The sequence below is a fragment of the Schistocerca cancellata genome, chromosome 7 (assembly GCF_023864275.1).
Source record: "Schistocerca cancellata isolate TAMUIC-IGC-003103 chromosome 7, iqSchCanc2.1, whole genome shotgun sequence".
NCBI classification, from domain to species: domain Eukaryota; kingdom Metazoa; phylum Arthropoda; class Insecta; order Orthoptera; family Acrididae; genus Schistocerca; species Schistocerca cancellata.
Window position 1 is genome coordinate 330,003,100 of NC_064632.1, and position 14,136 is coordinate 330,017,235.

At 41.3% G+C, this 14,136-nt stretch overlaps 1 protein-coding gene across 1 annotated transcript in view; it reads right to left on the minus strand.

Annotated features, from left to right (window-relative positions):
* Positions 1-14,136, minus strand: part of LOC126092753 (WD repeat-containing protein on Y chromosome-like) — a 411,016-nt gene that overhangs the window by 137,550 nt on the left and 259,330 nt on the right. Inside the window, exon 11 of the mRNA XM_049908479.1 lies at positions 11,149-11,534. Coding sequence (XP_049764436.1) covers positions 11,149-11,534 — 386 coding nt within the window. The remainder of the gene's footprint in view (positions 1-11,148; positions 11,535-14,136) is intronic.

Here is a 14,136-nt window from a genome sequence, read left to right on the forward strand (position 1 = left end):
CGACCGAGGCACACAGGGCCAACACCCGGCATCATGGTGTGGGGAGCGATCTCCTACACTGTCCGTACACCACTGGTGATCGTCGAGGGGACACTGAATAGTGCACGGTACATCCAAACCGTCATCGAACCCATTGTTCTACCATTCCTAGACTGGCAAGGGAACTTCCTGTTCCAACAGGACAATGCACGTCCGCATGTATCCCGTGCCACCCAACGTGCTCTAGAAGGTGTAAGTCAACTACCCTGGCCAGCAAGATCTCCGGATCTGTCCCCCATTGAGCATGTTTGGGACTGGATGAAGCGTCGTCTCACGCGGTCTGCACGTCCAGCACGAACGCTGGTCCAACTGAGGCGCCAGGTGGAAATGGCATGGCAAGCCGTTCCACAGGACTACATCCAGCATCTCTACGATCGTCTCCATGGGAGAATAGCAGCCTGCATTGCTGCGAAAGGTGGATATACACTGTACTAGTGCCGACATTGTGCATGCTCTGTTGCCTGTGTCTATGTGCCTGTGGTACTGTCAGTGTGATCATGTGATGTATCTGACCCCAGGAATGTGTCAATAAAGTTTCCCCTTCCTGGGACAATGAATTCACGGTGTTCTTATTTCAATTTCCAGGAGTGTAGCATTGTTCCTAGAGTTGATCAGGTGATCTTTGGTTTGGAGTCACGGGGAGGTTCTCAATTAAGGCTTTGATTACTTGAAGACAGTCTTGGCTGCAGATTTCTGGACCTGCATTATTGGGTGGGGAATTGTAGACCTTCCTTTGATAGATCAGCTGGAAGTGGCTATTCAGGTAGGAAAGGGGCTTTATATGCAAGGCATTACATTGAAATACTGTGATGAACACTCACCAGTCAATTCTCAGATAGGTATGTCAGACCATGGTCAGAGTAAAAACACTTTCACTGCCAAAATTTTATTAGTAAATGGTCAAAGTACTTGAACAAAATTCACCAATTTATTGCCCTCCAGGAAAGTTGTCACACTCAAATTATATGTGGGACTGAGAGCTGGCTAAAACCCAGAGTAGAAGGTTCTGAAATGTTATGTGAGTCACGGAACATTTATAAGAAGGAGAGATTAACAAAGATGACGTGACTTACCAAAACAAAGCGCTGGCAGGTCGATAGACACACAAACAAACACAAACATACACACAAAATTCTAGCTTTTGCAACCAACGGCTGCTTCGTCAGGAAAGAGGGAAGGAGAGGGAAAGACGAAAGGATGTGTCTGCTTGTGTCTGTATATGTGTGGATGGATATGTGTGTGTGTGCAAGTGTATACCCATCCTTTTTTCCCCCTAAGGTAAGTCTTTCCGCTCCCGGGATTGGAATGACTCCTTACCCTCTCCCTAAAACCCACATCCTTTCATCTTTCCCTCTCCTTCCCTCTTTCCTGATGAAGCAGCCGTTGGTTGCAAAAGCTAGAATTTTGTGTGTATATTTGTGTTTGTTTGTGTGTCTATCGACCTGCTAGCGCTTTCTTTTGGTATGTCACATCTTCTTTGTTTTTAGGTATATTTTTCCTATGTGGAATGTTTCCTTCTATTATAAATATATATATACAAAGATGATGTATGATGTGACTCACCAAATGAAAGTGCTGGCAGGTCGACAGACACACAAACGAACACAAACATACACACAAAATTCAAGCTTTCGCAACAAACTGTTGCCTCATCAGGAAAGAGGGAAGGAGAGGGAAAGACGAAAGGATGTGGGTTTTAAGGGAGAGGGTAAGGAGTCATTCCAGTCCCGGGAGTGGAAAGACTTACCTTAGGGGGAAAAAGGGACGGGTATACACTCGCACACACACACATATCCATCCACACATATACAGACACAAGCACACATATTTAAAGACAAAGAGTTTGGGCAGAGATGTCAGTCAAGGCAGAAGTGCAGAGGCAAAGATGTTGTTGAATGACAGGTGAGGTATGAGTGGCGGCAACTTGAAATTAGCGGAGATTGAGGCCTGGTGGATAACGAGAAGAGAGGACATATTGAAGAGCAAATTCCCATCTCCGGAGTTCGGATAGGTTGGTGTTGGTGGGAAGTATCCAGATAACCCGGACGGTGTAACACTGCGCCAAGATGTGCTGGCCGTGCACCAAGGCATGTTTAGCCACAGGGTGATCCTCATTACCAACAAACACTGTCTGCCTGTGTCCATTCATGTGAATGGACAGTTTGTTGCTGGTCATTCCCACATAGAATGCATCACAGTGTAGGCAAGTCAGTTGGTAGATCACGTGGGTGCTTTCACACGTGGCTCTGCCTTTGATCATGTACACCTTCCGGGTTACAGGACTGGAGTAGGTGGTGGTGGGAGGGTGCATGGGACAGGTTTTACACCGGGGGCGGTTACAAGGGTAGGAGCCAGAGGATAGGGAAGGTGGTTTGGGGATTTCATAGGGATGAACTAAGAGGTTACGAAGGTTAGGTGGACGGCGGAAAGACACTCTTGGTGGAGTGGGGAGGATTTCATGAAGGATGGATCTGGGGGAGAGCCACATTCAGAATCTGATCCAGTCACGGAAAGTATCCTGTCACCAGTGGGGCACTTTTGTGGTTCTTCTGTGGGAGGTTCTGGGTCTGAGAGGATGAGGAAATGGCTCTGGTTATTTGCCTCTGTACCAGTTCGGGAGGGTAGTTGCGAGATGCGAAAGCTGTTGTCAGGTTGTTGGTGTAATGCTTCAGGGATTCTGGACTGGAGCAGATTCGTTTGCCACGAAGACCTAGGCTGTAGGGAAGGGACCGTTTGATGTGGAATGGGTGGCAGCTGTCGTAATGGAGGTCCCTTCCCTACAGCCTAGGTCTTCGTGGCAAACGAATCTGCTCCAGTCCGGAATCCCTGAAGCATTACACCAACAACCTGACAACAGCTTTCACATCCCGCAACTACCCTCCCGACCTGGTACAGAAGCAAATAACCAGAGCCACTTCCTCATCCTCTCAAACCCAGAACCTCCCACAGAAGAACCACAAAAGTGCCCCACTGGTGACAGGATACTTTGCGGGACTGGATCAGATTCTGAATGTGGCTCTCCAGCAGGGATACGACTTCCTCAAATCCTGCCCTGAAATGAGATCCATCCTTCATGAAATCCTCCCCACTCCACCAAGAGTGTCTTTCCGCCATCCACCTAACCTTCGTAACCTCTTAGTTCATCCCTATGAAATCCCCAAACCACCTTCCCTACCCTCTGGATCCTACCCTTGTAACCGCCCCCGGTGTAAAACCTGTCCCATGCACCCTCCCACCACCACCTACTCCAGTCCTGTAACCCGGAAGGTGTACACAATCAATGGCAGAGCCACGTGTGAAAGCACCCACGTGATCTACCAACTGACTTGCCTACACTGTGATGCATTCTATGTGGGAATGACCAGCAACAAACTGTCCATTCGCGTGAATGGACACAGGCAGACAGTGTTTGTTGGTAATGAGGATCACCCTGTGGCTAAACATGCCTTGGTGCACGGCCAGCACATCTTGGCACAGTGTTACACCGTCCAGGTTATCTGGATACTTCCCACCAACACCAATCTATCCGAACTCCAGAGATGGGAATTTGCTCTTCAATATGTCCTCTCTTCTCGTTATCCACCAGGCCTCAATCTCCGCTAATTTCAAGTTGCCGCCACTCATACCTCACCTGTCATTCAACAACATCTTTGCCTCTGCACTTCTGCCTTGACTGACATCTCTGCCCAAACTCTTTGTCTTTAAATATGTGTGCTTGTGTCTGTATATGTGTGGATGGATATGTGTGTGTGTGCGAGTGTATACCCGTCCCTTTTTCCCCCTAAGGTAAGTCTTTCCGCTCCCGGGACTGGAATGACTCCTTACCCTCTCCCTGAAAAACCCACATCCTTTCGTCTTTCCCTCTCCTTCCCTCTTTCCTGATGAGGCAACAGTTTGTTGCGAAAGCTTGAATTTTGATATATGATGTGTAAGAGTAAGAGTGTTCATTGCAGCTGACAAAAATATTAACTCTATTGGTATTATGAAAAGAATAGCTCCTACTCACCATATAGTGGAGATGCTGAGTTGCAGACAGGCACAATAAAATACTGTCACAAAATGAGCTTTCAGCCAAGGCCCTTATTGAAAATAGACAATAGACAGACAACGAAGCACACACTCACACACTCACACACACACACACACACACACACACACACACACACACACACACACACACACACGACTGTGGCCTTGTGTGTGTGTGTGCGTGTGTGTGTGTGTTAGTGTGTGTGTATTGTTCCATTCCATCCCAGATTTTCCATTGTTTGAGTGTCTCTATTGAGGCTGTTGTTGAGTATAACAGTGAACATATCTGGTCATGGGGTCATGGATAAGAGCTCTAGGTTAAGTGAAGTTAATTGTTTGATGGTTTTACTGGCCACCCAATGATATTTCTAGAGCCACTCAAAGAAAATCTGTGGACAATAACACCTAGATACACAGATCGAGCAATACCAGTTGGAGGTGACTTTAACTTACCAAGTGTAAACTGGCATGTCTATGGATTCACTGCAGGGGGTGCAAGCAGACTGTCTTGTGAAGTACTTTTGAAGAAGTTTTCCAAATACTGTCTTGAGCAATTAGTTCAGCAGCCCACATGCAGTGGAGATATCTTAGAACTTGAAGCTACAAATGAGCTGGATATCATCAATGGAATCAGTATAGAGATGGTGATTAGTGATCATGGTATCATCATAGCAGCTATGGTTATGAAGGTTAATAACTCAGACATGAAAGCTAGGCGAGTGTTTCTGCTAGACAGGGCAGATAAGCAGATGTTAGCATCTCACTAGGCAATAAACTACAAACATTTCGTTGCAGTGTGATGGACAGATGTATAGTGGGAAAAATTTAAACAGATTTATATCATGCTCTGGACAATTATGTACCTAGTAAGTGCCTAGTAAGTCAGACCCAACATGGGTTACCAATGAGACTCAGAAAATGTTAAAAAAGCAAAGGCTGTTGCACTGATGGTTCACAAGAGGATATGTCAACACATTAAAGGCAAAAGTTTGTAGAGATTTGAGCATCTGTGCTAAGATTTGTGTGTGAAGCAGAGAAAAACTGCCATACCTTAGCAAAGATCTGGATGCAAAACAGAAAAAATTCTGGTCCTATGTAAAATTTCTAAGTGGGTTGAAGGCTTCCATTGAGTCACTCATTGATCAATCTGGTGTGGTAGTTGAAAATAGCAAAACAAAAGCTAAGTCTTAAGTACTGAATTTAAGAAATCATTCATTCAGAAGAATAACACATAAATACCATCATTTGATCATGCTCAGAGCCACATATGGATGGCATAGTAATAAGCATCCCTGGGATAGAGAAACAACTGAAAGGGTAGAAAACTATTAAGAGTGACTGAAAAAAATGCAGGTGATTCCTGTATATAAGAAGGGTAAAAGAATGGACTCACAGAATCACAAACCAACATCTTTAACATTGGTTTGCTGCAGAATTCTAGAACATATTCTGTGATCAAATATAATAAATTTCCTAGACACTGGAAAGCTTATTTCATGAATCAGCACCATTTTAGAAAGCATCATTCATGTGGAACTCAGCTTGTCCTATTGTCATATGCTATATGGAGGGCAACCGGTTAGATATTGCTAGATTTTTGAAAATCATTTGGCACAGTATGCCACTGTAGACTATCAATGAAGGTATGAGCTTATGGAATTGGTTCTCAGATATATGAGTAGCTTAAGTAATAGAACCTAGCATATTGTCCTCGTCAGCCAGTGTTCAGCAGAGAGAAGGGTGTCATCAGGAGTGTCCCAGGGAAGTGTGATAGGACTGCTGTTATTTTCTATATACATAAATGATCTGGTAAGCAGGGTGGGCAGAAATCTACAGTTGTTTGCTATTGATACTTTGATGTATGGGAAGGCGTTGACAATGAATGAGTGTAGGATGATAGATGATGCTCAGAGAAAATTTCTAGTTGCCATTATGTATGACAACTGGCTCTAAATGTAGAAAACTGTAAGTCATTGCAGATGTGTAGGAAAAACAAAACTGTAATTTTCAGATGCAGTATCAGTAGTGTCCTGCTAGACACAGTCACATCACTTAAATATCTGGGTGTAACAATGCAAAATGATCTGAAATGGAACAAGCATTTGAGGACTGTGGTAGGGGTGATAAGTAGTTGACTTTGGTTTACTGGGAGGATTTTGGGAAAGTGTGGTCCATTTGTAAAGGGAACCTAATCTTAAGTACTGCTTGAGTATTTGGGATCCACACCAGGTCATATTAAAGGAAGACATCAAAGAAATTCAGTTCTGGGCTGCTAAATTTGTTAGTGGTAAGACTAAACAACATGTAAGTGTTACAGAGATGCCCAGGAACTCAAATGGAAATCCCTGGAGAGAAGGCAATGTGCTTTTTGAGGAACACTAATGAGAAAATTAGAGAACTGGCATCTGAAGCTCACTGCAGAGTAATCCTACTGCCACCAACATATATTGTGCATAACGACCATGAACATAAGATACAAAAAACTGGGCACATACAGGGGCATATAGATAGTCATCTTTCCTAGGTTGTGTCTGCAAGTGGAACAGGAAAAAAAACTAGTACTTGCACCCTCCACCACACATCATATAGTGGCTTGTGGATTATGAATATGGATGTAGATGTAGATAAACCCACCCTTAGATTAAAGAAGAATTCACATTGCTAAGCCTATATATTTGGATAAATTGAGATTAATTAGTCATCAAGAATTCTTTTACTTTGATTCTAACTAATTGGGGATTTTCAGTGTCTTGACTGCTAGTAACCTGCTATATACTTTAACACCAGTAAATAAATCTCCATTCCGAAGCCTAGAGAGGGATGCACAGTTTATGTGAATTATTTTTACTATTGCTATTAACCTGAAATATATTGGCACATAAGTGTAAGAAACCTAAGATCCCTGAAGTGGTTTCTGTAAATATGTTTGCTTTCAAACATAACAAAAATATCCTTACTGCTCACTTTCTTAGATACAGTTTTTACTTTAGTTGCATTGAACCTAATGATCATGTCACAGGACAATGTTGAGTGAAAGTATGCAAAGCATGCAAAGAATGTTGGAAACCCAATCCATGGGTCAAGATAAGGAGAGGCATTTCCAAATACAATATAGGCATAACTGACTGTTTTGGTTATGTTATCTAGTTGATGGTGCTACCATAGTTTATTACCCACCTGAATGTCAAGGGACATCAGATAAAGAGGTTCAATTAGTTTGATGTGATTGAGCTCTTCTTGTACATGTAATTCATTTTTGCTTATTTGTAATTGCAAATGTGAGTTTTTGTATGTTTATGGGTTTGCTGTTTGCTGTGAATCACTTTTAAGCCAGTTCCACTGTTCTTCTGGCTGTTCCTGGTACAGATGTACTTGAGGCCTTTATCATTATATTTGAGGTATCAACAAACATCTCAGCTTTTGAAGTGTCCTCCAATATTCTGAATAAATCATTTATGTAAGCCAACAATAGGAACAGTCCAAGCATCCAACCTTGCACAACCTCACATTTAATGTTTCCCTACTCTGAATCTAATCTCCTTTCTATGATATTGAGGTGAATGTTCAGGTTAGTTTCACCAAACAACACCATTTTAACAGTAGCTCATTTGTTCACCTAAACACATCAAAGGCTCACAAAGAACTGAAAATGGCAGAAGAGAGCATATATAATCTTAGTTTAGTTCAAAGATGGGTGCATCGATGTTGGTGTTGATATCATCGGCACCACAGTATCATTCATCAATGTACCCTTTGCTTTCTGTTGTTAAGATATGACTCCTATACAAGAGGAATGCTTCTAAAGCCACATTATTTTACTTTCCCAAGTTGATTTCTATGGTCTCCCCAATCAAAAGCCTTGGCAAGATCACAGAAAATATGATGAGACTGGTTTTCTTATTTAGTTTGACCAAAATTCAGTTTGTGAGAACACACATTACTTTTGTGGCAAAGAAGACTTTGTGGAAGCCACATTGAGCTGTTGTTAAAATGTCAGTCTCCTTAAGGTGGTTCAGTACTTTGTTCTTTCATACCTTCCCATAGTTTTAAAGAACACAGGAAAAATGTGATGGGTCTACAGTTAGAAGTCACTTGATTACCTTCACTTTTACAAATAGATGTTATGTTGCTTAATGAGTTACACAGCTGCATACTTGGACAGCTCTCACTACCTGCACTAGGAATCTAGTATTTTACAGCCTCTTTATTAAATTAAGTAAAGTGGCAAATTATTCTAACATATCATATTCATAAAATAGAGCATTTTTTTCAGAGATAATTTCTCTCTTTTAGTAATCATAAATTCATAATAGGCGACTGTATGGGATCCATTACTACTATTTGGTGATACATGTATAAGCTTTCTTGGAGGGACTAACTATTCAAGCAAGATTTTTTGTTGGATATATGCAACCACTTTGCACCATCTGAATTGATGAGAGCACTTACACTCCTGGAAATGGAAAAAAGAACACATTGACACTGGTGTGTCAGACCCACCATACTTGCTCCGGACACTGTGAGAGGGCTGTACAAGCAATGACCACACGCACGGCACAGCGGACACACCAGGAACCGCGGTGTTGGCCGTCGAATGGCGCTAGCTGCGCAGCATTTGTGCACCACCGCCGTCAGTGTCAGCCAGTTTGCCGTGGCATACGGAGCTCCATCACAGTCTTTAACACTGGTAGCATGCCGCGACAGCGTGGACGTGAACCGTATGTGCAGTTGACGGACTTTGAGCGAGGGCGTATAGTGAGCATGCGGGAGGCCGGGTGGACGTACCGCCGAATTGCTTAACACGTGGGGCGTGAGGCCTCCACAGTACATCGATGTTGTCGCCAGTGGTCGGCGGAAGGTGCACGTGCCCGTCGACCTGGGACCGGACCGCAGCGATGCACGGATCCATGCCAAGACCGTAGGATCCTACGCAGTGCCGTAGGGGACCGCACCGCCACTTCCCAGCAAATTAGGGACACTGTTGCTCCTGGGGTATCGGCGAGGACCATTCGCAACCGTCTCCATGAAGCTGGGCTACGGTCCTGCACACCGTTAGGCCGTCTTCCGCTCACGCCCCAACATCGTGCAGCCTGCCTCCAGAGGTGTCGTGACAGGCGTCAATGGAGGGACGAATGGAGACGTGTTGTCTTCAGCGATGAGAGTTGCTTCTGCCTTGGTGCCAATGATGGTCGTATGCGTGTTTGGCGTTGTGCAGGTGAGCGCCACAATCAGGACTGCATACGACCGAGGCACACAGGGTCAACACCCGGCATCATGGTGTGGGGAGCGATCTCCTACACTGGCCGTACACCACTGGTGATCATCGAGGGGACACTGAATAGTGCACGGTACATCCAAACCGTCATCGAACCCATCGTTCTACCATTCCTAGACCGGCAAGGGAACTTGCTGTTCCAACAGGACAATGCACGTCCGCATGTATCCTGTGCCACCCAACGTGCTCTAGAAGGTGTAAGTCAACTACCCTGGCCAGCAAGATCTCCGGATCTGTCCCCCATTGAGCATGTTTGGGACTGGATGAAGCGTCGTCTCACGCGGTCTGCACGTCCAGCACGAACGCTGGTCCAACTGAGGTGCCAGGTGGAAATGGCATGGCAAGCCGTTCCACAGGACTACATCCAGCATCTCTATGATCGTCTCCATGGGAGAATAGCAGCCTGCATTGCTGCGAAAGGTGGATATACACTGTACTAGTGCCGACATTGTGCATGCTCTGTTGCCTGTGTCTATGTGCCTGTGGTTCTGTCAGTGTGATCATGTGATGTATCTGACCCCAGGAATGTGTCAATAAAGTTTCCCCTTCCGGGGTCAATGAATTCACGGTGTTCTTATTTCAATTTCCAGGAATGTATATATAAAGTTCCATATGAGTTACACAAAAAGAAGTGACAGAAAAGACAGTTGACAATGCCAGAGCCTTTCAGCTTCAACCTAACTTGATATAATTAAAACTTGTTGCTACCCAAAAGATTCTCCATTAATGTCACTTTTAATATAGCAACCACTCAAATATACAGTGCTTAAATAGCTATTGAATTGAGACTTGTTCTATAGGATTTTGTACCATCCAAATATTCCAAGCACTTTCTACATAGCTGCTCTCCATACCTTGCTTCACAGTCACAACTAGTGGTGGTTGATCAAATGTGCAAAGAGATTTCAATAATAGAACCCTAACTTCAAGACACCCAAATACATCTCAATCTGGCAGAGCTTCTTGAAGTACTTGCCATTAGAAACCACTTAGTTGGCAAATGTATGCTATTGATTTGGCAGAGCTCCCCCATCCTATCCCCCCAACAAGATGTTGAATAGTCAGTAGTCCAAAAAAATGAAAAAAATAAAATATTTATTGCCGCATTACAACTGGAGATTATGACTCAGGTGGCTCATCAATTGTAAGAATGCACACAGAGGTGCTGCATGTGCAGATAGTTGACATCAAGTTTCGGCAGACATGATCAACTAAATTAAGGATACAGTTACAGAAATTATACAGACAAGTACTATCTGTCAGTATGTAAAGTAGTGACTTATTAGGGCACCTCCCAATTAGGGTGAAGGGTTTTATTTTCATAACTAATTTACATTCTGACAATCTGTTCTTAACTTCTTTATTTATGACAGTTTGCTGTGATCTTTAGTTAACATGTCACTTGATTTCCAATAGCAACACATTCTGTGCAGTAGATACAGTTCCCCATAATCTCAAAGGATGGTTACAGGTAGAACATTAGATCCTCTACAACATAGTAATTGCATGCTACATTTTTTATTTACTGCCTGTTTGGTAATATGAGTAAAATCTTTGCATACATATTATTTACAGTAGAAGAAGTGTGATTAGGCATTTGCCAGACCTTGACCCCTGATCTCTCTTTACTGGTAGTGTTAATTCAAAGGGCATCTGGAAGATAATATTAAGGAAAGATAATTCTGTGTATTGTGTTGTATAAATTTCCACTCTGAAACATTTTCATGAATTTATTAACAAACACATAAGAATAAAATAAATAAAATATTCACAAAGTAATAAATTCTACATCAAATCTGTTTTACCTGTGAAAAGATATGAGTTTTCCGGATCAGTTGCCATGGAAAGAATGTAGTCTCCAGACACATGTATGCAAAGAAATGAACTAATAAAACCTCCAGCTTGATGATGGGCCCACAGTTGCACATAGCCATTATCCAAAGCTATAAGCAATGTTCCAATATTGCTCTGCATAGGCCGAGCACTGAGAAACATCATTGTGTGAGCATTAAGATTTTTCTCCAATACACGAGATCCACTTCCCAACAGAGGCAATGTTATTCTAGACAACTGGCGTGTAAGTTTGGGGCCCTCTGGCAACTCAAGGTATGTCTTCCTCCTCTTGTAACTAAAATCTTTTGAGTGTTGTGATAGTTGTTGTGATGGTGCATCCATGATTTTGGAAAAGGCACTTCAAAACAAAAGAAAATTTACAAAAGTAAGGACAGTTAATGGTACAGGTTTTATCATTATAGATCAAAGTTAACTCAATGTGTTCTAAAGTATATTGTGAATAGTACTGGTAGCATGAGATGGAAGACACCTGACAATTACCAATCAAATACATGTATCACAAGATACTGATAGAAAAACTCAAGTATTATGACAGTAATGAGTTACCAGCAACTTTTTCACAACACAGACATTTTTACATGAATTAAAAATGCAAAAATGTGACATGCAGGAGTCAAAAAAAGTAGTAACAATGTCATTCTTTCACATATACATTATTTACTAATATCATTATGGGGAGAACCTCATATGATAAGGAATGAGTCAATAGTAACATTCAAATATTTTAATTACTTGTAATAAGCTGTATATTCACTTGTAGATATTTCTACTTAGTAAGATAATTTAACTATTGTTTGTTACTCATATTCTGTCTGTATCTCTTTTATGTATTCTGCTATGTGCAGTATGCACCACTGTCATCTCTCATCACACACCACCTTTTTTATATTTTGTCTATATATCCTGTATGTATTCTGCTATGTGAGTTATGTATCACTACTGTCATCTCCCATCATATAACATCTTAACATAATTTTCAAATTGACTTGTCCTATATCATGATGTGCTTTGCTGTACAAATTGTATGATCTACAGGACCAATAATAAATCAAATCAGATCAAATCAAGACTATAAACATGAAAAGCTAAATAAGCCAAGAAAAAAGCAAATTATAGGAAATCTGCCAGCTTTAATGACTCCAGAGGAGTGAGGCATATGCCTACACCTTTATACCAAGTGATATTTGAAATCAAAATAATTTGTACATCAAGAAAATATAAACATAAACTAATTTATCTAATGGGCATAGGGAAATATTCTACATTGGTTTTAGTTCTACTGTGCATTTGGTGAGTGATATTGAGGGATGATGTATGTCTTTAGCATGGGACAGCAGCCATGGAGACTTAGCAAGGGGAAATAACTGCTCCAGTGTTGCAATAAGTATTCCATGACTTGCCACCTTGTTCTGAAAATGGACAGAATTCCCAAGAACTGTTACATCAACAAAAGGAAAATGGTGAATGGAAGTGTGATGAACTTCTGAGATTATACTGGTCTTGTACACATAAGTGTTAACATATTCAATTTGTATGCATTATCAATGTATATATGTCACATACCAAGCTGAAAATGGTGCACAGAATTTATATCTAAAATGTGTTGTTGAATGGGCAACATTTTGTTTGTTTAAAGTAATACTTATTAAAGCTTTGCTGGCTGTAATACACCATGAAACAGACCAGGTTTATAATATTGACCGTTCGATACCACAATTGTTTTGAAATATCTGATTCAGTTTCAGTCTTGAAACTGACAATATGACTTTACTAATGAGTCACTGAGCACACTGAAATTATAGCTGGTACAGCATTGTATTTCAGCCAAGAGTAATTTCTGTCATTTATGATTTTAATGTCACATGCAGACAAAATATTTCACAGCAAATGTCTGTAAACCTACTCTTTCAATTTTGAATAAATAAATAACAGCCACCAGAAATGAGCCATAGCTATGTTAATGAATGACAGTTTTAATTTTATATTCCTTCATTAACCACTAACTGAAATGTATGTAATTATCGAAAATATTCAAAGTTTATCTGAAAGGCAAAAAATCCAATATTTATTATATATCACTTCCTCTTCACTTTGGTAATTGAAAAAACATAGTATATACACAGGAAATAATATATTTACAGCAGTATATACAAAATTTTGAATGTAAAGAAAGATTTCAATAGCCATTCACTCCAGAAGGTTCCATAGCAGTGTCCGAATTAAACTGCTATATAACACTTAAATTTAAAATTCAAGAAACAAGGTATTATAATTAACTTCTATTTTAACATTTGTAAAACATTTCAGAAGAATTTTTGTGGAATGTCCTGGCCCATAGACAAGGTTATGTAGCAAACTTCCTGGCAATTTATACATCAGTAAACACTCTGTTGCAGAGTGAAAAATTCATTGTGCCTGTTACTACTGAAGGAAATGTGACTCCTAAGAGAAGAACGCATAGAACAACTGTTACAGGGAACAGTAAAAATGTAATTATTGTATTAGGTGCAGCAGCACATAAACCACATGTGGGTACCCAAGAAAAATCTCACCAATCACGAATTCCTAATGCAATTGTTTCGATGATCCTAAACTATCACCAATACCATCCCTACCTTATCTCCATGCATCAAGAACTTCATGGGAATGATATTCAGAACTGAATAGGATTGCAGTTGGGCACACATGTAGTTGCAAAGAGATTCACTATTCTTTTGCCAAGTAACATTCTCTGATTAGTCAGCTTCTGCAAACCGTGCAGAGTCAACAGCATAATATGCAGTGTTGGCATGCGGAGAACCTACACTGGATTTGTGAATCTGATCATCAGTGTCTTTCATCTGTTAATGTTTGGTGCAGTACCACAGGCAACTAACTAATCAGTTCCTTATTTTTGGAGGGCACATAGAACAAAGTTATTTGCAAGCTGAGCTACTGGT